This window comes from Pteronotus mesoamericanus, unplaced genomic scaffold (genome assembly GCF_021234165.1).
Source record: "Pteronotus mesoamericanus isolate MK-2021 breed Mesoamerican mustached bat unplaced genomic scaffold, CSHL_Meso_final contig_182, whole genome shotgun sequence".
NCBI classification, from domain to species: Eukaryota; Metazoa; Chordata; class Mammalia; order Chiroptera; family Mormoopidae; genus Pteronotus; species Pteronotus mesoamericanus.
Window position 1 is genome coordinate 29673366 of NW_026555078.1, and position 26197 is coordinate 29699562.

At 34.3% G+C, this 26197-nt stretch overlaps 1 protein-coding gene across 1 annotated transcript in view; it reads right to left on the reverse strand.

Moving 5' to 3' along the window:
• The window catches only part of KIAA0586 (KIAA0586 ortholog), an 87881-nt gene that overhangs the window by 22872 nt on the left and 38812 nt on the right, over positions 1-26197 (reverse strand). The window contains exons 22-29 of the mRNA XM_054567494.1: positions 25085-25238; positions 24445-24664; positions 23667-23911; positions 22570-22646; positions 20868-21002; positions 16667-16835; positions 9541-9689; positions 5285-5393 (exon numbers count right to left, since the gene is read on the reverse strand). Coding sequence (XP_054423469.1) covers positions 5285-5393; positions 9541-9689; positions 16667-16835; positions 20868-21002; positions 22570-22646; positions 23667-23911; positions 24445-24664; positions 25085-25238 — 1258 coding nt within the window. The remainder of the gene's footprint in view (positions 1-5284; positions 5394-9540; positions 9690-16666; positions 16836-20867; positions 21003-22569; positions 22647-23666; positions 23912-24444; positions 24665-25084; positions 25239-26197) is intronic.

Consider the following 26197-nt stretch of genomic DNA (forward strand, 5'->3'; position numbering starts at 1 on the left):
TGTGAAGATATTTGATATTGCTCTTGGATGCTCAGACTTTTTTTTTTCACTTTTCTTTCTTTTTATGATTCAGTTTCTATTGACTGTCGTCAAGTTTACTGATTCCTTGGCTATACTGAGTCTACTGATAAGTCCACTGAAATCATTCTTCATTTCTACTACTGTTTTTCCCCCTCATATTTCTATTTGACCCTTTCTTATAATTTCCATCTCTCTGCTCCAATTCCCATCTGTTCATGCATGTTTTGTCTAGTTTCCGACTAATGCAATGATTTCTACATTCATCATAGTTATTTTAAATACTCTGACAGTTCTAACAACTGAGTCATCTGTGAGTCTTACTGTCTTAATTGCTTTGTCTCTTAAATGCAAATTGTTGTTTTCTTGCCTTTTTATGTCTTTAAGTTCGAACAAATGCCAGACATGGATTGTAAGAAAACAGACACTGAAGTAAGTAGCATTTCAGCTTGGAAATGGGGACAGTTCTTCTGTAGGTAGACCATTAATGTGAGGAATTGAGTTAACCATGTCAGGAGTTAAATTGGTTCTGAGTTTTGTTGTTGCTGCAGTTAATTTTGGTGTACCACCAGCTTCAAAATCCTGTAGTGTTGTGTTTAGAGTGGGTCCGCGGATGCCAGAGGGTTTTTCTCAATATTCCCGTTCCACCTTCAGCTTTCATCTCCATTGCACATTTGCAACAAAGAGGGTTTCTCCTGCACCTCACCCAATGTTCAGACTGCTGCTGGTGGTTACTCAGTGATTGTTGATCATGTGGTGGGAAAGGAGTAGCTCTCTGTTGTCCTGGTACAGTGTGAATCTCAGGCAGATGCTCTATGCCTTGGTCTTGTGGTGGGGTCTTCTCAGTGATTCTGTCTCTCTTCCCTATGGCAGCCAAACTCTGCCTTGTTGCTTTACAAGTTTTACACAAGTGAGTTTCTTATCCTCTTCCAGCAATGAGAGACCTCTAATGGTATGGATATAAGATTGTGAGACCAAGACTCACAATTAGAGACCCAAGAACTCAAATGGTATGGATATAAGATTGTGAGAAAAGGAAATGCGAGACCATTTCCTTCCTCTTCCCCAAGAGGAATGATTTTTTTCCCTTTACCCTTCCCCCAGCCACAATGAGTCTTCGCCTGTACTTTGGAGGTGACAGATATGCTGCCTCCTTTCCAGTGACTTAAGGCTTTTGTTCTTACACGAAGAGTCTAAATAGGACATCCAGTTTTTCTGGAACTCTCTTCTTCCAGGCCTGAACCAGTGAAGGAGAATCACTCTAGTCTCTTGCCCTGCCTATCAATTTTCTTTTTCTAGAGGTCCATGGAGAAGAGAGAGTGAATCCCCTTCTATCAGCAGCTATCAATGGCTCTAGCAACCCATTAAAAAAGTTTAACCAAGTACATCTTATCTGTTTGTAAGGTGCATTGTGTCTCCTCCAGTGACCATGCTTTGGCACACTGAGGTCATGCTTGCAACCCATCTCTTGCAGGGGTGTCCAGCCTTTTGGCGTCTCTGTGCCACACTGGAAGAAGAGTTGTCTTGAGCTACACATTAAATACATTTCAACAAGTAATCACAAAAAAATCTCATGTTTTAAGTAAATTTATGGCTTTGTGTTGGGCCGCATTCACAGCCATCCTGGGCTGCATGTGGCCCGCAGGCTTCTGGTTGGACACTGCTGCTAAAGCATCCGTCTTTCCTTGGACTTTAGGCTACTTAGTTGCTCTGCATCATTAGCCCTCAGACAAGTTCAAGAAATCATATGATTTCATAATTTATCTGCCATTTTATTATAGGTAAGGTGGGAGTGGCACTCTTTCCACCTCCCACATTCAAGGTGCAAATATTTTCAAGTGAATTTCTATTTTATTAATCAATAATAGCATGGATTTGTGGAAGACATTTATTCAGGCAACATTTTTACATATTTGTATTTGTAGATCTGGGGAAGATTTATTAGTCTGTGCCCCATCCCCTTCCCATCAGAGAACAAAATACATGGTTTTGAAATCAATTGTCATGCCTTAAGAACCAAAAAAACCCCCAAAAAACCAACCTTTTACCTGTGATGTGATTTTGAAATTACTTAGATCAATTATAATTCTGATAGCTATTGCAGTTTAGCTATATTTTAAACAGAAAGGCAAAAATGTACTACCTTACTGAACAAAGATGATTTCATTTGTACATGTGTTTGGAAATACTTTCTAAATATATACATAAGTTTTTACTTCCCGAATTCTCAGATATTTAAAGTGATAATTACTATATGTGAGATATAAAAGGTGCTAAGGTACCTAGTAATTAAGCTTAGGATATAATGTCAAAAAAAGGCCATCTATGATTCTTTAAGTTTATTTTCAACAAAAATGTAAAAATGTAATGTGCTTTTGATAAATTACTGCAATTACGCTTAACTACTTTCAGCATTTGACACAGAGTTTCTGAGCAACATATATAACCTACAAATAAGAAAACTGAAGAATGCTGTGATTTTCCAGCACCTTTGACAATGAATCTGTCTTCACATATAAACACAAAACAAAACATATAATCTAATTTTCCTTGACTTACTCATTATTTATTATCATGGTCTTAAAATTTTAAGAGAAAAACTAAAGGAGGAAAATACTGTTTTTAAGTCAGTTATTTTTATACATTATTCTGCAGAATTTAATTGCTCCTGGGTTCACAACAAATAAGTGGATTTAAACCTAGTCTCTCATTTGCACTGAAGAAAGTTAACTTGCATAGTGAAAGGGAAAAAAATTAAAATGACTTATTAAAATCACTTTAAAAGTTACTTTCACTATAAAACCTTCAGACACATTAATTGGGACATAGATTCAGATAAGTGGTATCATATTGTCAAAATATACTCAATGAATTCAATACCAAAAGAAAGAGTTTTAAACTTAGACTCCAAAATGTCATCTGTCAAAATCAATTAATTCAATTTCTCTCTCTTATATTAAAATCTGAAAGTAATACTTAAGGGAGTAGGGGAACAAAGATTTTACAGATTTCCCGGAAGCACAGTGCTAGAACCTATGTCCTAACATATCTTCAATTACAAAGTGAAATACAAACTCTCCCCTGAAACAGCCATAATTTGGGGTTCCAGTATTCTTAGGAGCATTTATCCACCAGACAATATGTGGTTTTGATTCCCTTATGAAAAGGTGAATTTCCTTCATTATCTTTAAGACCTCTGTGTGAGATAGGATCGAATTCCTTCGAGGTCACCCAAAGTGCTGAGGACCCTAAAGGATTACTTTGGCTCTCTCGCTCTCCTATTCGCTGAAACATTTGGCAATGTCCTAGAGTTTCATCAAACAAAAAAAATTAAACCCACAAAATTTATGGAAATAAAATCATAACTGACTGTATTTGCCTAGGCAATCATATTCATTCAAACAATATTCGGGAAAGAGATATGTATCAATTATAAAATGAAACACTTGGCTTCTATTTAAAATACTCTACTTATAGCTCACTGGTATTTTTTTGTCTTAGCCAAACCTGACATAGGCCTGCTCTCCTAACTTCTGTATTAGATGTAAAATTGAATTTTAAAAACTTACACATATTAAGTCCACTGTTCTAAACTTTTTCTAAATAAAACTTCCTACTAGTAACACTTTGGTTTCTTTTATTCTTATGATTTTTATTAACTTATCAGATGTTAATTGGATATTATTTAATGATCTTGTGGTCACTCATTTCCATGAAACTAAAAACAATGTCACTTTCCTAAAGAGAGAATTTATAAAGATATTTTCCTATTAGCTGAGAAAAATGATCATTTTATTACATACAACAGCCCCAAGGAGACAAAATTCATTTATAATTTTAAGAAATTATAATTTTTTTAAAAAATGCTAAGTTAAATATACAGTCATTGGCCAAGAACGGTAACAGTACTCAGTAGAAGAACACCAAGTCAATCCTGGTATTACATTAGGAACATTCATTTGCTCTGTATACTGGCATGATTAATTTTTAAATACCATAAGTAAAGATTTACAGGTAGTTTTTCATAGGAGTCTAAAATATATTAACAATACTACACCATGGTTAAGTTAAAAAAGTAGTCAGGAAGGCAAAGTTCTGACAAGTTGGAGCAAGAGAGGAACAGAAAACAAATAGAAATATAAAAATCTAAACTCACATAGCATGATCTTGATAAATACCTTGGTGCTTCCTAATTTAGGTCCTCCCCCAAATGCCAAATGCATAGGTATATTTGCAATCATATTGGCACTCAATAAATGAGATTATAAAACACAATTATAAAAACAGCCCTGGCGATGTGGCTCAGTGGATTGAGCACCAGCCTGTGTACTGAAAGGTCACAGGTTCGATTCCCAGTCAGGGCACATGCCTGGGTTACAGGCCAGGTCCCCAGTTGGGAGTGTGTGACAAGGGAGTGTGTGATCAATGTTTCTCTCCCTCTCTTTTTCCCTCCTTCCTTCCCCTCTCTCTAAAAATAAAATCTAAAACACACACACACACACACACACAATTATAAAAACAAAGAAAACTATACCACTGCTTAAAATACTCCTAATACTCCCTCCTGGCTTGTGAATAGAAAGTCTTAAACATTAGACATCCTAAGTTCTACTGCCAAATTTCCAGGATTTATGTTATATAAAATTTAAATGACTACGAAGATAGAAGGCAAACAAAACAAAAAGCCAACAGCCTTGCAGAAACATTAAGACATCAAAATGCTGTGATGCAGGCTATAGAATTAAAGTTCAACCACACAATTTTGATAATCAAACAACAGTACAGAAAAGTTCATGCATGTCACAGCATTTAATGAGAATCCTTTGTTTTTTAAGTTGTACTTGTTCAACACCACCACACAACACTAAACAGCCTTTACAAAGCACCTTAACAGTCATATCAACAGTCATAGCCCTGCCTTTAACATAATTTAAAACACACAATTATGATAGAGATATAGACCTATTTATAGATAAAAATCAGACGTTCAACTGTACAAGATCCAAAAGGTAAGATTAAAGGAAAAACACTATCTGAGAGTTTTAAAAAGTCTTATTAGAAATAGAGTTCATTGTTAAAAAGAACAAATATACCATCAAATATGATCCCAGATTCTTTATCCCAATGGACTAAATGAGAAAAAACAAATCAAAAAGAAAAGCTAGAGAGAAGACGTATATAAAGGTAAAGAATTCTCATAATATATTTGTTCAATAATCAAGACAACTATCAAACTATTATAGTCTTACAAGAAAGCGAATCTTACCTTTTTGCTTGGAAAGTGAAATATCTGATTTACTTCTGACACGTATTATATGGGTTGGTGCTGGCTTGTGTTGAACTTGCTTAACATCTTGGTCTTGCTTTTGTTGGTACTAAAGAATTTAAGAGATGAAGTCACAATATTATTTTGAAAGTGACTTTAAAATGATTTGAGCAATTAAATTACTTAGGAATTATTATGTAAAATTTGAATATTACATATGCCTTCTAATTGCCAAATGTTACTAAGGTAAAGATATTGCAAATAAAATCTTTAAAAAAATTTGAATAGCCATGACTGGTGTGGCTCAGTGGGTTGAATGCTATCCAGCAAACTGAAAGTCTGTCAGTTCAATTCCTGGTCTGGGCATATGCCTGGGTTGCAGGCCAGGTGCCTGGTTGCGGGCGTGCAATAGACAACTAATCAATGTCTCTCTCACACATTGATGTTTTTCTCCCTCTCTTCCTCCATCTCTAAAAAATACATAAATAAAATCTTTTGGAAAAGTTTTTAAAAAATATTTGGGTAATATACAAAGATTTCAAATATTCAAATCATTTCTGTCTATTTTTACTAGAAAATTCAGAGCTACTTATAAATCAAACTATTTTAGATACTTGATGGATTTAGACAGGATAAAAACTTAATTTTGAGAGTTGTAAGCTCTTCCATGTAACTATTTTTACATAAAATGAAAATCTGCATACTGCACTGCAAATTTTGAAGAGCCTTTATATATATATTAACATCATTTAATTCTCACAAGTGTGAGATGCAGCGTTATCCTCCTTTGCCATTCGAGAAGTGTATACTCCACCGGAAGCCCCATCACCTCCCCTCCTTACCTGTAACACATCTAAATTTGAAATTTACAGCAGCCACATATTCCTTCACAATCACACATCACAAACTGTCACAAAATGACTTGAAAAGGGAGTCATTTTCTCCCTTTCCTATTTTATGAGCCTAATTATAAATGAGTCCCTGAAAATGGCTAACAGATATACTTTGACAAGAACTTAAAAAGATATCTTTAGACTCTCATCAACAAATACAAGCAGAGAAGAATTTGAAACACTTGTCCACATGGACTCAAATGTAACCACCCCAGCTCTGGCAGGCACCTATATTTATCTACAGATAAGAGTGAGTAACTTCAGACTTCAGTAGTAACTGGTCTTCTAGGCATAGATCCATTGGTTTTGTAGGTTTCTGCCTTGAAGGAAATATTATTTTGGTGTGCATTTGTAAGATGGGTACTGTGACTATCTCTGGCTGCTTCAACTTAGAACATCTTTGTTGGCTCCCTTCCTTAACCACAGTGATTAAGAGCTGAGTATTGTGGAGCTAAACTGCTCATGTTCAAATCTGGCTATCATTTTCTAGCTTTGACCCTGGGCTAGTTATTAACCCCTCATACCTCAATTTCTTCATTCATTAAATGGGGATAATAATAATAACTATCTTATTAGGTTGTTATACAGATTAAATGAGTTAAATATGTAAAGGCCTTAGAACAGCATCTGGCAGAGTAAACACTGTAAGTGTGCTATTACTGTTACTCGCCATACTTCTCTGTTATAGAAATATAACAAATGATTTTTGAGGCCCATTCTCCTACTAACACTTCATAGTTTTACCTTAAAATAGGCCAACCATTAAAAGAAAATAATTGTTCTTTTATTTTTTAAATAGTTTTACTGAGATATATTTGATAGGCAAATATCTTCACATATTTAATGTATTCAACTTGCTAAGTTTTGACATATGTGTACATCCATGAAACTTATCACCACAATCAAGAAAGGATAATGAATACATCCATCAATCTCAAAAGTTTTCTCACATCCCTTTGTATTCCCTGCCACTACTATTGATGAGTTTGCATTTTCTAGGATTCTAGACATAAGTAAAATCACAGTGTACCCAAATCAGGAGAGGGGGTCTGGCTTTTTCCCCTCAACTTAACTTTTCTGAGAATCATCCATGTTTATATATGTTTCAGCAGTTCATTATTTTTATTGCTGAGAAGTATTTCATTGAATAGGTTATACTACAATTTGTACATTCATTCACCAACTGATGCGAGTTTGGGGCTATTAAGAAGTAAAGTTGCTATTAACATTCATGTACAAGTTTTGTGTAAACATGTATTTTAGATTCTCTTAGGTAAACCCTAGATATTTAGAAAAATGCCTGGGTCGTATGATAGGTACATGCTTCACTTTTTGAAGAAATTGCCAAATTGTTTTCCAAAGTGGTTGAATCATTTCACATTCCCAACCACCAGTGTATGAGTTCAGTTGTTTCACAATCTTACCAACCCTTGGCATCTCAGTCTTTTTAAATTTTAAATATTCTAATGGGTGTGTAATAGTATTTCTTTGTGAGGCAACCTACTGAAATGAGAGAAGATATTCACCAATGATATATCTGATTAGAGGTTAATATCCAAAATTTATGAAGAACTCATAACTCAACACCAAAAGGCAAACCATCCAATTTAAAAAATGGGTAGAAGACCTGAATAGAGATGGCCAATAGACATATGAAGAGATGCTCAATATCACTAATCATTAGTGAGGTGCAAATTAAAAACACAATGAGATACCACCCCACCCCTGTCAGAATAGCTATCAACCATAAACCAAAAAACAAGTGCTGGCAAGGACGTGAAGTAAAGGACACCCTCGGCACTGTTGATGGGAATGCAGACTGGTGCAGCCACTGTGGAAAACAGTTTGGAGTTTCCTCAAAAATTAAAAATGGAACTGCTTTATGACCCAGCAAGCCCACTTCTGGGAATATATCTGAAGAAACCCGAAATGCTAATTTGAGAGAATATATGCACCCCTATATTCATTGCAGTGTTATTTACAATAGCCAAGATCTGGAATGAGCCCAAGTGCCCATCACTTGGTGGTGATATGGTGAATGGATAAAAAAGCTGTGGTACATTTACACAGTGGAATACTACTTGGCTGTGAAAGAAAGGAGGAAGGGAGGAAGGAAGGGAGGAAGAAAGAAGAAAGACAGAAAGAAGTAAACTTTGTAAAGTATGTGACTGTTTAACCACTATGCTGTACACCTAAAACTAATACAATATAAGTTTGAATGTTAAGTGTAATTGAAAAATAAAATTTAAATTAAAAAAAGTTATTTCATTGTAGTGTAATCTTTTTCCTAATGATTAATGATGTTCAGATTCTTTTTATGTGCTTACTTATCAGTATATGGTATTGGGGTAAGATATCTGTCCATATTATCTACTTTTTAACTGGATCGCTTGTTTACTTAATATTGAATTCTCTTCCTCATATATTCTAGATATAAGCCTTTTATAAGTGATTTGCGAGTATTTTCTCCCAGTCTGTGTCTGGTCTATTCAGTCTCTTAACTGTGTCTTGAAGAGCCAAAGTTCTTATTTTTGATAAGATCAATTTATTAATTTTTTCTTTCATAGATAGTGCTTCTGGTGTCATTTTTGCCTAACCCAAGGTCAAAAACAATTTTTATTTTATATAGAAGTTATTAACAGATATTTATTCATTATCAACTAGTTTTTCTGATCTTTTCTTGATCACTGGTTATTAATACTGAACCCTACATAATTGTGTTCCATAAACAATCTTTATTTTATATATTTTTGGCTTTCATCCTTAACACCCTGCAGAGCTACACAATACCATGCAATGGACACTTACTGAGTACATTTACCCAGTGAGAAATCCACTGCTATCACACAGATATAAACCTGGACTTAAAACTATGAGCATCTTTTTCCTCTTGGAGAGTAATTATCCTATTCTTTCAGCATATAAAGTAGCAGAAACCACTGGCTAAAACTCAGTTTGAAATTTCTTATCTTTCACGGCAACACATTTTCTAAATTTTAATGTAAAAACCATTTATTGAGTACCTACTATGTACAAATTACTAAGCTAGATATTGCATGGAGTCACAGAGGTGTGAAAGATAATGGCTACCCAACAAGGCAACAGGCATTTGATACACATTCTTTTTAATCTTTAATTGAGAGATGATGTAATTAAGACTTAGAAAAACGCTAAGTAATGTGTTGAAGGTCACAGCAGGAACTGAAACAAGCTATTTATCTCTAGGCTTGAGTAAGTAAATAGAGGATGCATGATTTGATGATATCTGACTCCAAAGAATATGCTCTTGAGAGTGTGCCATGCCAAGGCAATATTGTTACCTCTCTCATTATAAATAAAGTACAAGTGCTACTAATTGGGTACCTGAGAAAAATCTTCATCTGCTACTGATAATTTAACATCATTTTCTTGTGCTGTCAGAAGTGTTGTGGGAAGAGCAAGATCTGGCTGCAACCCCAATTCTTGTAAACTCATTGGACCATGACTAGCACGTGAATCTTCATAATCATCACCTGTTTTCAAATATGTAAACAAAAAGTTAAAATAGTTTAATTTGTCTTAGACAAAGAATAAATAATTGGCTAAAATTATCAATATTTCTTACCTGTTGAATTAGGAAAAGCAACCAAACAACTGACACCAAGCCTTCATTGCAATTAAAACCAAAGCTTACAGAGAGCACAGCACATGCCTCTGTTCACACAAATCTGTGGAGGATTTTAAGGCTCCAATCAACAGCCTGCTCATGTGTTCCACACCCAACCCTCATTCCTACACACCGATTCCTAACACTCCAGCTTACCTTTTGTGTGAGTAAGAGTCAATACATTATTTTCTATCTAGTGTAGTAGTCTTAAAGCAAGGGTCAATTTCTGGGCTACAAACTGCTTAGTTCTGTTCTGTAAATATTTTTCTTCAAATGATTAAGTTAACTCTTTTCCTCATGCAAATGGCATCTCAATCAAATCAATAAAAAGATAGAACGATCAGTAAGATATTATTTATCTAATAATATATCACTGTACACTTATAGTACATTTTGTACTCTAAGCATTTTCATATATATGATCTCATTTAAGTTGAATCTCAAAATCACTCTGTAAGGTAAGCAGGTCAGGTAGTATTACAATTGTCTTTCATTGACATAGCTAAGTCACAGGGAAGTTAAACTGTTCAAAAATCAGAGAGCTAGTAAAAGGTACAAGGAAATTAAAATCTTCATCTTTCAACTCCTACTCACTATACTTCACATTCTTGCTAAAATATTTGAAAGAAAATCCTGCTTTTCCTAATTAATGGCCATTTTTAAATATAGCACAGTATAGTCTACTTCATTTTAATCAATAGAAATACAGGGTGGGACAAAAGTAGGTTTACATTTGGGAGTATGCAAAAGAGCTTATTCTTGCATTATTACTTTAATTATTTTATTTTCCAAACATAAAAAGTAACCCTACTTTTTCTCTACCTGTAGGCATGAAGCATTATACATACACTAAATTGCTTTAAATAAAATAATATTTTAAAGGTAGACTCCCTTTTCCCATTTAAAGGTAGTCTGTTGACATTTCTTAGGTTTGGCAAATGATCATCCTCTAATATTTTATGTTAATCTGCATTTGTAAGTAGATTTCACATAAAACAAAAGACATACATTGAGTTTTAAGTTTTTTGTGTGTATTAAATATTTTTTATTTTATTTTTGATTTAATCTTTATTGTATATCTTTTCCATTCCCATTTAGTCCCCTTATACCCCCGCCCCCTGAATTTAAAGTTTACCTTTCAATCTGTACAAAACAATTTCTCAAAATTATTACCTGTATTATTCTCATTAAATTATCTACAATAACATAAGATTAAATTAATCATGGTCATAATATCCATCATTCAGAGTTAACTATTGTTCCAGGCCTTATATGGGCCTCTTTCATTCATTATACATTTTTCTACTCCTCTATCACTTACACAAAAATGTATAAGTTATATGGCAAGGAATCAAGATAAAAGAAATAGCACATATAATATTAAAAGAGAAGAGACTAAAACTTTGTGCTGATCATACAGTTATATACCTAGAAAACCCAAGAGACTGAGGGAAAAAAACCTCTATCACAATTAATAAGAGAACTTGGTAATGTGACTGTATACTGATAAATATGTAAAATCATTGGCTTTTCTCTACATTATAGTAATACACACATAAAAATGAACCCTTTATTATTGTGACAATAACTATAAAATTATTAAAAAGGCATGGAATCCACATAAAAAAATTATGAAATTTAATAGAAAACCACAAAATAAGATCTGATTAATAAAATATATCATAAAAATATCAATTCCCCTAATATTAATACATAAATTAGTATGATTCCAATTAGGGTAATTTTAATTGAAAAATTTTAGAGTTTATAAGGAAGAATGAATGCCTGAGAACAGCCAAGAAAAGTGTAAAAAATATTTTAAAAAGGGAAACATGCCCTGGCTGGTGTGGCTCAGTACATTGAGCACCAGCCTGCAAACGAAAGGGTCGCTGGTTCAATTCCCAGTCAGGACACATGCCTGGGTTGTAGGCCAGGTCCCCAGTAGGGGGCATGTGAGAGCAACCACACAGTGATATTTCCCTCTCTTTCTCCCTCCCTTCCCTTCTGTCTAATAAATAAATAAATAAAATCTTTGAAAAAAAGTATTTTTTAAAAAATTTTAAAAATAATAAAAATAAATGAAAAGGAAAATGATCAGGTAACAAAATGTGCCATAAAGACACAGCAGTGGAATATATTTTAGATCATAAAGAATGTTCTAGATCTAGAATAAAGAACCCAGAAAATATTCCTACATCTATGGGCATTTAATATAAAAATTGGTTAATATCAATAATTCCATTCGGTAGAAAAAAGATAGCTTACCTCATAATTGACGCTAACACAACTGGCTATTTATCTGGAAGAAAATCAAACTGAATTTCTACCTTATACCATTTGCAAACATAAACTCCAGAGAGACTTAAATATAAATATATACTAAATAATGGAAATCTTGCAAAAAATATCTGGAGATTGTACACATAAGTTTGTGTTAGGGGGAGCTTAACCAAGCCATGAAAACACACAAAAATATAAAAGAAACAGCTATATTAAAAATGTATAAATTATATGTCAAGGACAGATCATAAATAATGCCAATGAAAAATATATAAATTTGGAAAAAGGAATTTTTAACACAGATGACAGAAAACATCTAAAATATAGAAAAATTACAAGAAAAACATAGAATCTAACAGATGGGGAAAGACCGTATGTAGGTAATTTATAAATGAGCAAATTCAAATGGCCAACAAACATGAAAAAACATATAAGTGCACCAGTAGTCAGAGACATATATTTATATTTCAAGTGACACATACACAATTTCTGGATGAGATGCAGGGAAAAGCCTCTAATAAATTACTGATAAAAATAAACTGGCTTGAACTTTTAAGACAGCAACTTGGCATATCTATTTTAAAATTAAAAATATATTTGCCCTTGGACCCAAAAACTACTTCTGGGAAACTATTCCATAAATATAAAATGCAACAATATGTTAGGATTAATGTCTATGGAGATGTACTCTAGCATTGTTTATAGTGGTGAAAAATGCTAATAAAATAAATATCCATCAACAGGGCAATGACTGAATAAATTATTAGAAATCCACACTAAGATTTATGCAATTATTAAAAAGAATGAATTTAAGCAATATCAGTTGAGCTGAAGTAATTTCCACAGAGTTTAATGAGTAAAAACAAAATGTAGGCAAGGGTGAATGATATGATCTCAACTTGTAAAGTAACAACACACACACACATCTTATGTACCCATCACATATATATATAATTGTATACATACACACAAGTTTATATATCATTATATATTATGATACTTATCATAATAAATGTCTTTATATATTATACATCATATGATATATGTATTATATGATATGATATATATATCTCATACTTGTATATATGTATATAATTACATATATGTGTTAGGAAAAAGAGATGGAGCTTACATACCAGGATCTTAACATTGAGTTACCTGAGGTAAAGTATAATATGGGACAGGAAAAAAAAATGTGAGGAGGAGGGTGAATGGAGGACACTAAAAAAAAAAAAAGAGAGAAAGAAAAAAAAGTCTGTAATTTAAAGTAAAGTATGATATAATACAGTGGGTACTCATACTAGTTTTTTGAGTAAATAAAGGCTATAATTGGTAGTAAATCCAATTTGTTCACAATTTGTTGAAAATACAGTTTACATTTTAGGATTCCCAAGATAACTCTTCAAAGCTTATTTTGCATCTTTTTGTTACTCCATCCAACCTGACAGCCTCAGAATTAGAAACAGTGGTAGGGACTAGGGATTGCAAACAGGACTCTTTGTGAGCAGGGGCAGGGAGAGGCAAAGTAAGAACAGATGAGAATCTGTAAGCAAAGTTATTAAAAATCAATATAAAAGGCATGAGATTAGCCACCAGCAGAAAAGATGATACTTAGGATTCATTCTTCTACAGCAACCATGATGTAACAAAATACTTAAGACAATTCTCTATAGGCACATTCCTCTTAGGCAACTGTGGATAGTTTCTGATTCTATTAAATACACGTAAGAAGGTATTTTTACATACGCCAAGTATTATTAAAGATAGTGCCAAGCACACTTGCCAAGCACTGTGCTAATGACTTAAATGCATTGTCACTTACACCCCTAATAACTTCATGATGTGGATACTATTTATGGTAAGCAGACTCCAGGATGCCCCCTGATCCCTGCTCCTGGTATTCACACATTTATGTAGCCCCTACTATGTTATTCTAGGATTGGTCTGTGTTATTGATAGCATGTGGCATAAGTGATGGCATATTCACTTCTGAGATTAAGTTATAAAAAACACTGTAGTTTCCATCTTGTTTGCTCATTTTCTCTTAGATCACCTGCTCTGTGGGGTGCTGGCTACTATATCATAAGCAGCTCTACAGAAAGGTTCATTTAGTGAGCACCTGAGGCCTCTTGCCAGCAGCCACATGAGTGAACTTGGAAAACAGATCCTCCAACCCCAGTTGAAGCCTTCAGATGACCTCCACAGCAGCCAATAGTTTGACTGCAACCTCATGAGAGATCCTGAGAACCACTCAGCAAGCTACTCCCAGGTTCAGAATTGTGTGAGATAATAAACGTTTGCTCTTCAGCCGTTAAACTTTGAGATAATCTGTTACATAGCAATAGATAACTAATACAGTAATATCATCCCCATTAGATAGATGAAGAAACTTGTGCTCAGAGATAGTAAGTTATTTGCCCCAAAATACACAGAGCGAGAATTCAAACTGATACCTAAAACTTCAAAAGCCCAAATTCTTAGCCATTCTGCGATAATGCGTAATCTATATGCTCCATCTTATGACACATTACTTATTTATTCCAATTAAATTAAATATCTACAGTGTGTGCCTACTATTAAAAATGCACTACACTGTAGGTAATCTGCTAGTCCCTATCACAGGTTCAAGGAGGGCTTAATAGGATATGTTCTTGTGGATTTTACTCTTTAACAATTTAACAAGCACCTAGCTGCTCCTGGGTACCTATCAGCTCTCAAGTGATCTGTGAGAGCCATCTAGTGTCAATTCTGTTTAATTGCAATCTGCACAGATAGGATACAAATGTCATAATTTGTTTCTTTAATCCTACTAATTTTGAATATTTTAAAAGAACGTAAACATTTAATGCTCTCATTATGTGCACAAAATGATAAGTAACTCCAGTCTTATTTTGCATTTATACCCATAGAAAATTTAGCCTTGACTTCCTTTGAATATAATGTGTTCGCTCAATATAAAAACTGAGACTTCAGCCCTGGCAGGTGTGGCTCAGTGGGTTGAGCACCAGTCTGTAAACCAACGGTTCAATTCTAGGTCAGGACACATGCCAGGATTGTGGGCCAGCCGATCAATGTTTCTCTCTCCTTCTCTTTCTCCCTCCCTTACCTTCTCTCTAAAAACTAAATAAAATCTAAAAAATAAAAAACAAAACAAAACAAAAAGACCCTGAGACTTCAAGTGCTCTATACCAATGTTTTTCTAACTGCAGGCATTTCCTTTTCTGATTTCCAGAAAATCTGCATACTTGCATAAGTTTCTTCACTTAAGAGAATGCAATAAATGGGAATGGGAAGAGTTCAATGAGAACATAGTTGATCATCATTAATTCAAAGACTCCTTATTTGCAAATTCACCTACTCGGTAAAATTAATCTGTAACCCCAAAATCAACACTTGCAGCACTTCCAGTCATTTGACAGTCACATGCGGACATGTGCAAAGAAGTGGAAGACCTGAATCACGCCACATACACTTTACCAGCTGAGGTTGAACACAGTGAGAGACGCTCTACTTCCTTATCTCAGCTCTACTGTTGTGTCCTTTTTACTGTCTATTTAGTGACATGTTTTTTCACATTTTTGTACATTACGTTGATGATCCTACTATTTAAAATGGCCCCCCAAACATAGTGCTGAAGTGCTCTCTAGTGTTCGTAAGTGCAAGAAGGCTATGATGGGCCTTACAGACAAAAATGTGTTAAATAAGCTTTACTCAGGCATGAGTTACAGTGCTGTTGACCTTGAGTTCAATGTTAACAAATCAACAATATATATTAAATAAGTGTCTTTAAGTAGAAACAAAGGTTATGTATTGGTCAACTGACAAATATGTTGTGATCTGAGGTTCATAGAAGCTTAATTCTGTATTTTCCCTAAGAGCAACAGTTCAGTATTAGCTAATTCAGTGTTCCTGGTGACTGCTGATAATGTACTTAAGTACTGCTGATAATGAGAATCAACTATGCTAGTGATTGGTATTCTCTATTCTATTCTTATGCCCAAAGTGTAATAGCAGAAACTTTCATTAACAAAGTTCTAAAATAGTCCTGAGAGTACTTAGCACTGAGTCAAAAATCCATACAGCACAAACAGTGTATTTTTATGGTATTATCTAATTTAACCTTGTCTTAAACAAAATCTATTAGATCACAGTTTTGATGTGCTAGTTACACTTTTCTAGTACACATTAAAATAAGTATATCACTATTAAAAATTTTTAAGTGTATATATGCATATTACCAAAATTATCTCATGAACCGCCTACCCAATGGTTCATGTGCTTCTGATAAATGAATCATGTTTGGAGAAGCACTGCTATACATACTACAGAAAAAGTCATTACCAAACTTTTCAATTATGAAGATCCTTTTTAATAAGGAAATTTTGCAAGTCCCCATCTGAAAATAGTTATGCTTTTCTCAGTTCAGATTAGGACCACTACTATAGATTATAATATAAAACAGAATATAGCATTCAGCATGGAACAGCACAAAGAAAGTATGATGGGATTCAAAGCGTATATTCTAATAGATGATACATCAAGAAGCAGTATTTTGGTGTATACCTGTAACTGTGTGAAATTGCTGAGATAAAGGCTTAAGGGCACATTTTTGATCCAAAGACTCAGCATTAGTGACAAGCTGTTGCTTGTAGACAGGATGTCCCATTAAGTGCTCTGCTGCTGCTGTTGTCAGCCTGGGCCTTTGTCCTTCACCCAAACTGCTTTCCAAGTCCTGCAAAAAGCAGAAACAATTGTTAAAACCATTATATTAAAATCAAGTCAAAACAGGAAATATTTAACACCATGTGTGATCCATACCACTTGACTACTTAAAGGTATTTTAGAAAGTGCTTATTATGCCACATATACCCTACATGAAAGACAAGTTTAAAAAGTTAGTTTAATGAGGCATCTACCCATAGGCCTTCATTTTATATCTTATTATTTTATGAAGTTAAATAACCATTATCTATTCTTCTTTCAAATTAGATACCAACAAAGCTCACATAAGAAAAATTTTATTATTTAAAACATTAAATTCTAAAACATATTACATATTGTTCACAAAGCTTAAAATGAGAAAATTTATCTCTCATTCTTCATTAATAAAACTTGTCTAAAGTTGTTAATATAAACTTTATAATTAAAGAACTGATAAGGAGAATGCCTTAAATGATATGAAGATTACCTCTATACATATAATTACATTTTTTTCTAAGTATGCAGATTAAAGAAGATTACTTTAACCATATTTAATAAAGTTCTTTCCCTGGGAAAGTATAACAGTGAAAAAAGTACAAATATATTTCTTTGTCAAATATATGAAATAAACAAACAACTTTAAAAAATTAAGACTTCTATTTTGTCTGTATTAAAAATTAGGTACCTAATCATTACCACATTTTGTGATTTGGAGATATTCTACTTAATAAGTTTATTACTCAAGAACTGAATAAAAATTCCAATATCTAAAAACTTTCATGTTTTTCACTCAAAAGGGTTAATATCAACAAAGTGGAGTTCTTTTACTAGAATATATGAAGAACTCACAGCTGAAACATCTTCAATGATCCTATTGACTACAAAATAAAATCTAACTTCTTAGCTCAGCAGTTAAGATTTTCTACAGCTTGCCTAATTCTTCTCCATGCACCTTTATCTCCCCATATTCTCTAATCTGACTCTTGTTTAGGGACAACAATCGCCTTAACATCCTTTAAATAGAAAAAGATTGTTTGCAATTAATACGAAATTCTTGAAGATTCTGTACAAAGTTTAGAATGATGGCTGATACACTTTCTCTAGAAATTAATTAGAAATATTTCACGGTGCCTATATTACTCTGCCACTACCATACAAAATGTTGTGCAAAATACACTATTTTTTCTATTCAAATCCATTTTCTAGAGTACTTGTAATTGCTGACACCTTAGTACTCTATGGCTCTACTGAAGACTTAGCTTGCCTATTCACAAAATGCTCTAGTAACATAAGTACCATTTTTGTATTATACTCAAAGCTTATTATTTTTTTATCTTCACCCAAGGACTTTTTCATTGTTTTTAGAGAGAGAAGGTAAAGAGAGAGAGAGAGAGAGAGAAACATCAATGCAAGAGAGAAACATTGATCAGCTGCCCTCCTGTGCATTTCCCAACTGGGGATCAAACCCCAACCTGGGTATGTGTCCTGACCAGGAATCAAACCTGCAATCTTTAGGTCTACAGACAACACTCTAACAAAGCGACACAGACCAGGGCTATACTCAAAGCTTAGACTCATGGAATTCTAAGTTATGCTGTCTGTAATCTATAGTAATTAATGTATCTAGCTCAAATATGTAAATGTACAAATTAAATGTACAAATTGCAGTTTTGCCATAAGACTGCTCTTGCTGACCTAAAGTTCCCTCTGGGCAAGGAGTTTTAAGCACAAAGAAAAGTCTTTCTTCCCGAAGTAATAATTTAACATATAAATATATCATTATTACTAGTTCTTATTATAAACAAAACAAATACTTAATAGTTCTGTACACATATGAAAATATGCCAAATGTCACTGTTAATCAGATTCTCAACAATTTAAGATAAAAAACACCATCTGTCTGGTACAAGGGCTAGGGGCTGGGAGAGTGGGGAGATGTTGTTTAAGGGTATAAACTTACAACCAGCAGGTGGGTAAGTTCTGGAGATCTAATACACAGCATAGTGAATATCATCAAAACTGTATTATAAACTTCAAAGTTTCTAAGAGACTCGATCTTGATTGTTCCCACCACAAGGAAGAAATGTTAACTATGTGACATGATAAAGGTGTCAGCTAATCTACTACAATATATACTAATGTATCACATTTCTAGCATGGTTGTACACCTTAGTGTTAGATGTCAATTATATCTTAATAAAAATAGATAAATGTTAAAAAAATGAAATAAAACCATCTGTCAAAATGGGAAAAGAGTCTCATATAATTAGAAAGCCACTTACTAGTACTTACTAAAATTATAAATGCTTGTACCTTTTGGACCAGCAATTCTACCTCTCATTATCTGATCTAGAGAAATAATTCCTCATAAGTACAAAAAAGGATTTTCTTATTATAATTTGAATAGAATTTCAATAGAATAATTAAAGTATGGTATACTATGCACATACTATATATTAAAAGAACATGGTAGATCTTCAGAATTTATAGTTAAACTTTTAAAACCAGGTTGTAGAACAATATATATGCACACTTCAAATTTTACACATGCATGAGCACACATGTGCTGGGGCTGAGATTCTTAGGCCTGGAGAGGATATACTCCCACTTCTGGGCTTGTGTCTGAGCCAGGACTGCATACTAACACAGGCTGCCACGCTCCCTATCCCCACGTTGACCTCAGAGTAACTACAGAAATGAGAAGAAACCATGGATTCTGAAAACTAGTAAAAACTGTGAAAAACCCCAGGGTAAGACTGACAGCTAACTTGACCTGGTGTGCATGGGAAGACAGGGGCTGAACTCTGAGGAGGAAGGTGGCTGGGAGGTTTTAGTGAGAGGAATGCCTGGAGCAAAGCACTTGCTTCTCTCCCTCATCAACCTGATCATCGCTGCTTGCCCCTGAACCACAGAGAGCTTGGCAACCACTCCGGCAGTGACACTAGGAGCCCAGAGTAACATCAAGGAGCACAAAGGCCCAACTGGGGTGACAAGTCACAGGTCAAATCTGACCAGGAACTCATGGACATTTGTTCCTTCACCCTCCTTCCCTCCAAATCCCAGGACTAAATTATAAAACCTGCACACTCCTTAAATATCTAAGCTGTGACTCCCTTGCCCAAAAATATCATAATGGTCTCCACAGTGCCCACACCTTTCCATGGCCTAAAAGGTTCTTTATGATTATCTGGTTCAACCTACATCTCCAGACTGATCTATCTACAGCTCTAGCTGCACTGAGATTTTCAACACTTTCTAAATATGCCCTTATCTTTCTTGGCTCGTGTCCCTTAACACAGTGGTCCACAACCTTTTTGGGACCAGTTTCATGGAAGACAATTTTTCCATGGACCGGAGTGTGAGGGATGGTTTCGGGATGAATCAAGCACATTACATTCAAGCGCACCTCCTGCTACGCGGCCCGGTTCCTAACAGGCTCAGATGGGTACCAGTCTGCGGCCCAGAGGCTAGGTACCCCTGCCTTAACACATGCTATTTCAACTTCCAAAATGGCCTTCCCCTTCACTGTTGTCTAGAAAAATTCTATTGGGTCTTTAAAAACCCACATCAATTTCATATCCTGTATAAAAGGTTCTCAAACTTCAAGCAGAGTTTTCCCTTCTCTGAGCTCTTACACTTATAAATACAGCTATACGACCAGCTATTGCATGGCACAGTAGTTGTTTAAGCCCTTTGCTCCCTATATGACTGTAATCTACTCATAGGCAGGAGTCCTGCCTCATCTCTTTAATTTTTCCAAGGTTGTGTCTGGCAAGTAGATAGTTACGGAAAGAAAGAAAGAATGAATGAATGACCCTCACAAATCACTTGAAAGGGCTTTAGTTTTTTAGCTATAGAACAAGAGGGTTGGAACAGATGGCCCAAACTCCTTTCAGATGTAAAACTGTGTAACTCTGTGATTCCAGGTTAAAGTTACTACAAGGATGATCCCTGAACAAGCTGAAGTACTAGCATACTTTAACTAAAAGCAGGACTATTTCATTATTTTTCCTGTATGTTGATCTAACCAAAAGGAAAAAAAACCATTATGGTTAAAAAGTACCTCTGAATGACAGATAGCTTGCTGTGAAGCTAATGATTCCTGATTTTCTTTAGCAAAAGGAAAGAGAATTGCATCTCCATGAAATTTCTTATGCGGCATTCTAATCACTTGTCCTTCGCTGGGAGGATCTTCCTCCTAAATGAAATATAAAGACAATAATACAACAAAAAAATACTATCAAACCACCGCGTTTTTCTCAATTTATGATTAACAAAACTTAGTCACCATGAAAATGGGCATATCAGTACTTTATGGAAAGATGATAGACTCTTTATTTTCATTTCATTCTCATTCCCATTAAACTATACTAAAAACCTTCTATTTATGCCTCAACTATAAACAATAATATTAAGTAATTTGGCTACATTTAAACTGGAGATTATAAAAAACACATAAAAATTAAACCCTCTGTCATGTGACTGTGTTACAGTGATTCCCAAATGTTTTATATTTTGGCCCACATGATTTCCTGCTTCCTGTTTATGCAGCACACAAAGAAACACCGCAGTGTGGCAATGAGGCAAAGCACTGGAGTACTGCTGTAACCGGGACCATGAGCAAAAATGAGAAACTGCAGCAATAGGTGAAGGCCCCCGTGAGGCCTTCCACTGTTCCTTTGCCTTTGTGCTGATCTCTGGTGGTTGGCTAGGGACAGGTAACTGAAGGTCCTACTGAAACACCCAGCTGAGGGGTCTGGGTGCCTCAAAATAGAACTGTCCCAAAAATGAGAGACAGTGTGGTCCTAAGAATTACAGAAATTGGATTCCCTTGTAAATGCAAGTATTAACATGATTTTAAACTCCATTAATAGTTTTTTACTTAATGAAATAAAAGTTTATTAACTCTGGATTACAAGTCCTTATCCCCCAGTCGTATACAGATAAACGCCTACTGGTAAAGTCATATGTACTTCCACATGTGACTTTATCATGAATTTGTAGCATATCTTGTTTAGGCTTAGTAAAAATATCAAAATTAGAATTTAGTTTCAAATGTAGAAAAAGAAACATGTTATAATTTAGTCCTGGTTCAGTTTAGCTATTTACTTGGAACAAACCTAAACATCTGGCACCATGATAAGGTTCTATGAATGGATAAAGACGACATAATGACACAGTAAGTAGGCCAATTGTTAGTATAATGTTTTTCTGAAAATTCTCATTTATGACTTTCCCCATTTATTTTATAAATTATGTCTATAAAAATATAATTTTTAAATGACATGTTTTTCTTTTATAGAGTTAGATAATAACTAGGAAGGGTTAGTGTCCCTGGGTCCTATTTCAGTGTTTTTTTAAGCCATTGGACTCTATTACGTTTAGCACAAAGAATCGTAATCATGGTTAGGGAAAAATAGCAAATATGTTATAAGAGAGTTGGTTTAAACAGCTAAGGTCCTGCTTGAAATATTGTAAAGGTGACATAATCAGGTGACAGTTTGCAATGAGCTAGATTTTCATTACCTAGTTCCATTCACTGCATTTTTCAATTAATGGAGGCACAGAAGTTAATAATTTTCTTTTCATTCTCACAATTATAATAATGAGATGTGCAAAAAAGTGAATTCCTTCATGGATACTTTATTAAATTTTATGTTTATAACTCAAATATTTGAGGAAAAACCCTTATCAATAACAATAAGTTCATCTAGATAACCTTCGTGTCAGATGTCAGAATTCATTGTGAGACGATCATTTCTTACCATATCATGGGCATCATGCAGAGTATTGGATAAGCTATCGCTTAGGTTTGTCAGACATAGTCCTCCATCACCTAAAACTAGGAATTAAAATGTAAAAATTTAGAAAAAACAAGAAACATAAATTTAGCAAATAATCTAACCATAAAGCCATAGAACACAACATTTAAACTTATACCATAAAAATACCGGCAAAGTTCATAAATAATAAATCACAAGTTAATCTCACCTGTTTTTTAAGCACATTGTATAATAAAGATGAATTTTTGTTTCACCTACCAACTTGTCAGAAATGAAAAAGAACTATATGTATCAACTGTTAACTCTGAAATTGAGCAAGAACCACTCCTATATACCATTGATGTAATTAATAACCAATTAGCCTCTCTGGAGAACATGTTGGCAATGTATTGCTAGTTTTTAATTTTTTATTTTTTTAATAGTTCATTTTTTATTGTACTTTTTCCATTACCATTTATTTCCCCTATACCCTCTGTATCATTATTTTAAAGGTGCATATTTTGATTCAGCAATTTCACTCCTAGGCATGTATTCTAAGGAAGTTATAAGTGCACGGATGGTCATTGGAGGGTTTAGTATGGAAACAGAAAACAATCTAAATGCCCACCAGTATGGCACTGTTTTAGAAGACTACACAGCCACTACAAAAAAAAATGAGGTAGAGCTCTATGTAATGATATAAAAATATGTCTACAATATATTATTAGGTTAAAAAATATTCAGGTTTCAGAACAATATGTATAGTATGATCTTATTTTTAAAGGTCAAAACACCTACCTATACAAATATATTTAGTTATCTATATATGCATATAAAATAAAAGACTGCAAGGGAGCACCCTGAACTATTTACAGTGATGTTGATCCTGGATTTATGGGGGAGATTTTACTTTCTAAGGTTTAGGTCCAGAATTGTTAACTTGCACAGAGTCCATACTCTTTTTACTATACAATGGTAAATCTTGAAAATTTAGTAAAAACACTTCAAACAGAAAAGTATTACTTAGGATTTATCAAAATCTAAATGTTAGGAATTATCATAACTGAACAAGTGAAATCAATTTAGACAAGGTAACTTACTCTTGGGAGCCACTTTTTGACCAGGGTCAAATAAAACCTCTCCTTCAGAAATGGGTCTTTCCGTCTCAGTGACAGTAAGGCTCAAGGTGCTCTCCGTTGTGGAGGAGTCAGAAGTCGGCATGTGTGTGGGGGAAGAGGCCTTGGTGCCGGCAGGGAGCGGCATCGAGGGAAGTGGCTTTGGAGGAACAGATTGAGCAAGGAAATCCATACTCTCAGGTTCCTCATCTTTGGCCACAGACATTACACTAAGAAGAAAAAGACATTGTGAGCTTATTAGGTCCCTGAAGAACTATATTAATTTTGATTTTCAAAAACAGATTTAAAACTATATCTCATTTTAGCAAAGTAGTTCTATTATCTACACTACTACAATTAACAAGATTTATTTTTCCAAGATTATTTTCATGCCTAAACACAGACCATCTTGAAAGTTCTACCATTCATGAAATAAATCTACATGGAAATATATGGTACAATACTATAAAAGTAAACTTATCAGGTAAGTGAATATTCATACTGGGAAAAAATCATTTTCTATTTTATTAACAGTATGAGAGACATCTTTATTTTAATGTCCCAAAATATGTTTTTAAAAAATGGAAGGTATAAATTTGGTAATAATTTTTAACTTAATATATATGAAACTTCTTTCTACTAAAGTATAAAGTAGCTTGTGGTTTATAAAGCTTCATTTGTCATTTCTGATGTTTTCAATGGGTCATATAAGTCAGCTTAAGAGGAAAGGTACAGTTACTAAAAGTGAATAGGTTATTTTTACATAGCTCTCGGGTGAAGTTCTCCTTCAAAAGAGTTAGGATTCTCTTCTTCCAGTGGCAGGTCTCCATCACCCCATGGCTGGGGAAGCTCTGGGCTTGATATCTTCAATTTATCAAAGGAAATCTCTGAGAAAGCTGGGGTAGGTGCAGCTGCAGGGGGCGGGGTAGCAGCAGGGGTAACTGTAGGAGTATTAACAAGCGTGACAGCAGGCATGCCATTTCCTAAAAAAATTTTTTAAAAAAAAGGTAAGACAACTCCATAGGAAGGCAAGATATATTGTTTTAGAAATCCCATAACATTTTTGGCATACAAATAATGGCAATAATAATAATAATAATAATAATGGCTACTAATGGAAAAATTCCCAAATTAATTTAGTAAAGTTTAAGAAAATAACCTGGAAAATACAACACTTTTAACACCACCATGAATTTAAAGTAGTCTAAGTGTCTAATTAGATTATATATTTTAAAAAGTGGCAACCAATTTTTTAGTTTCCATGAAGAAAAAATGATTTGATAAAACCTAGTAAGCAACAGGTATCTGTATCCTAATCTATAAAACATTTTATAAAACAAACCATAAAATTTTACTTAATAGTTACTACTATTAAAACTGAATTACAGAAATAAAGTGTGTACCTCTTTCAGCAAATATTTCCTTCACGGGAAAAGCTGTATCATGATCTGAATCACAAGAAGAATCCGGAGTTTTTACCAACACAAGTTCCTGAGGAGCTGGAGGTGAGTGAGGGGGAGTTGGTTGTGGGGTAGCCACTGGGGTACACACTCTTGCCTAAAATAAATAAATAAGATAGATGGTGCTTATACTCACCCAAGATTTAGATCTTCCCAACTCCAAAGTCAATGCCTTTAATAATTACTTATACTGCCTATTTATACTAATTTTTCTACACTTCGTCACTAAATCACCCTGACGTAAGTATATGCAGTATATAGGCAGAAAACCAAAGTTAGTTAGCACAGAGAAAACCCTAACCCCGACAACATCTGCACTGCATGACTCACCAAGGACCCACTAAAGCACAGACCAAAACCATGTAGTGAATCTCTGACACAGTCATCACATTATACCAATTATACTTCATACTGAATTCTATGGAGACTGGTATAAATTTATGTTTATGCCTCAAATTAGTTTAAATGTTTCACCTATATAAAATGATGTCTTGGTGATACAGGATCAGGAGAGACGACGAACTTATATTTGTACTAATTTCATGTTGCTATTAGGGGATTCAGAACAAGTCACTCCAAGATGTGCCTCTGTGGTGTGAACACTGTTTTGAGCTAAAGGCAACTTTAGCTGTGGGCTCAAGAGGAACTTCCGCCCCTTCCTTAATTAGGGGACTTGCCCCTTATAAGAGATTATCTTAACCTCTTTTGACCTATCTATAGGGCAGGGCAAACTACCAATTATGCAACATGTGCTCCCCTGGCAAAGACCTTCTGAAGCCTTAACATGCCTTATCTCATCCCTAACTAGGAATGCCATATATATATATACCTCATTTTCCCTTTCTGTCTCTGAACCTCTCATATATGTGGGTCCCCATACATATGTATGTATTAAATTTGGTTATTTTCTTTTGTTAATCTATTCATATATAATTGAATATTGGACCAACAGAAAGAACTTTGAAAACAGAGGCAAGTTTTTTCCTCCCTCACACTATAATAGATTAAAAACTCTACTAAATAATAAGGCTTATTAAACAAACAATAACCAAAGTG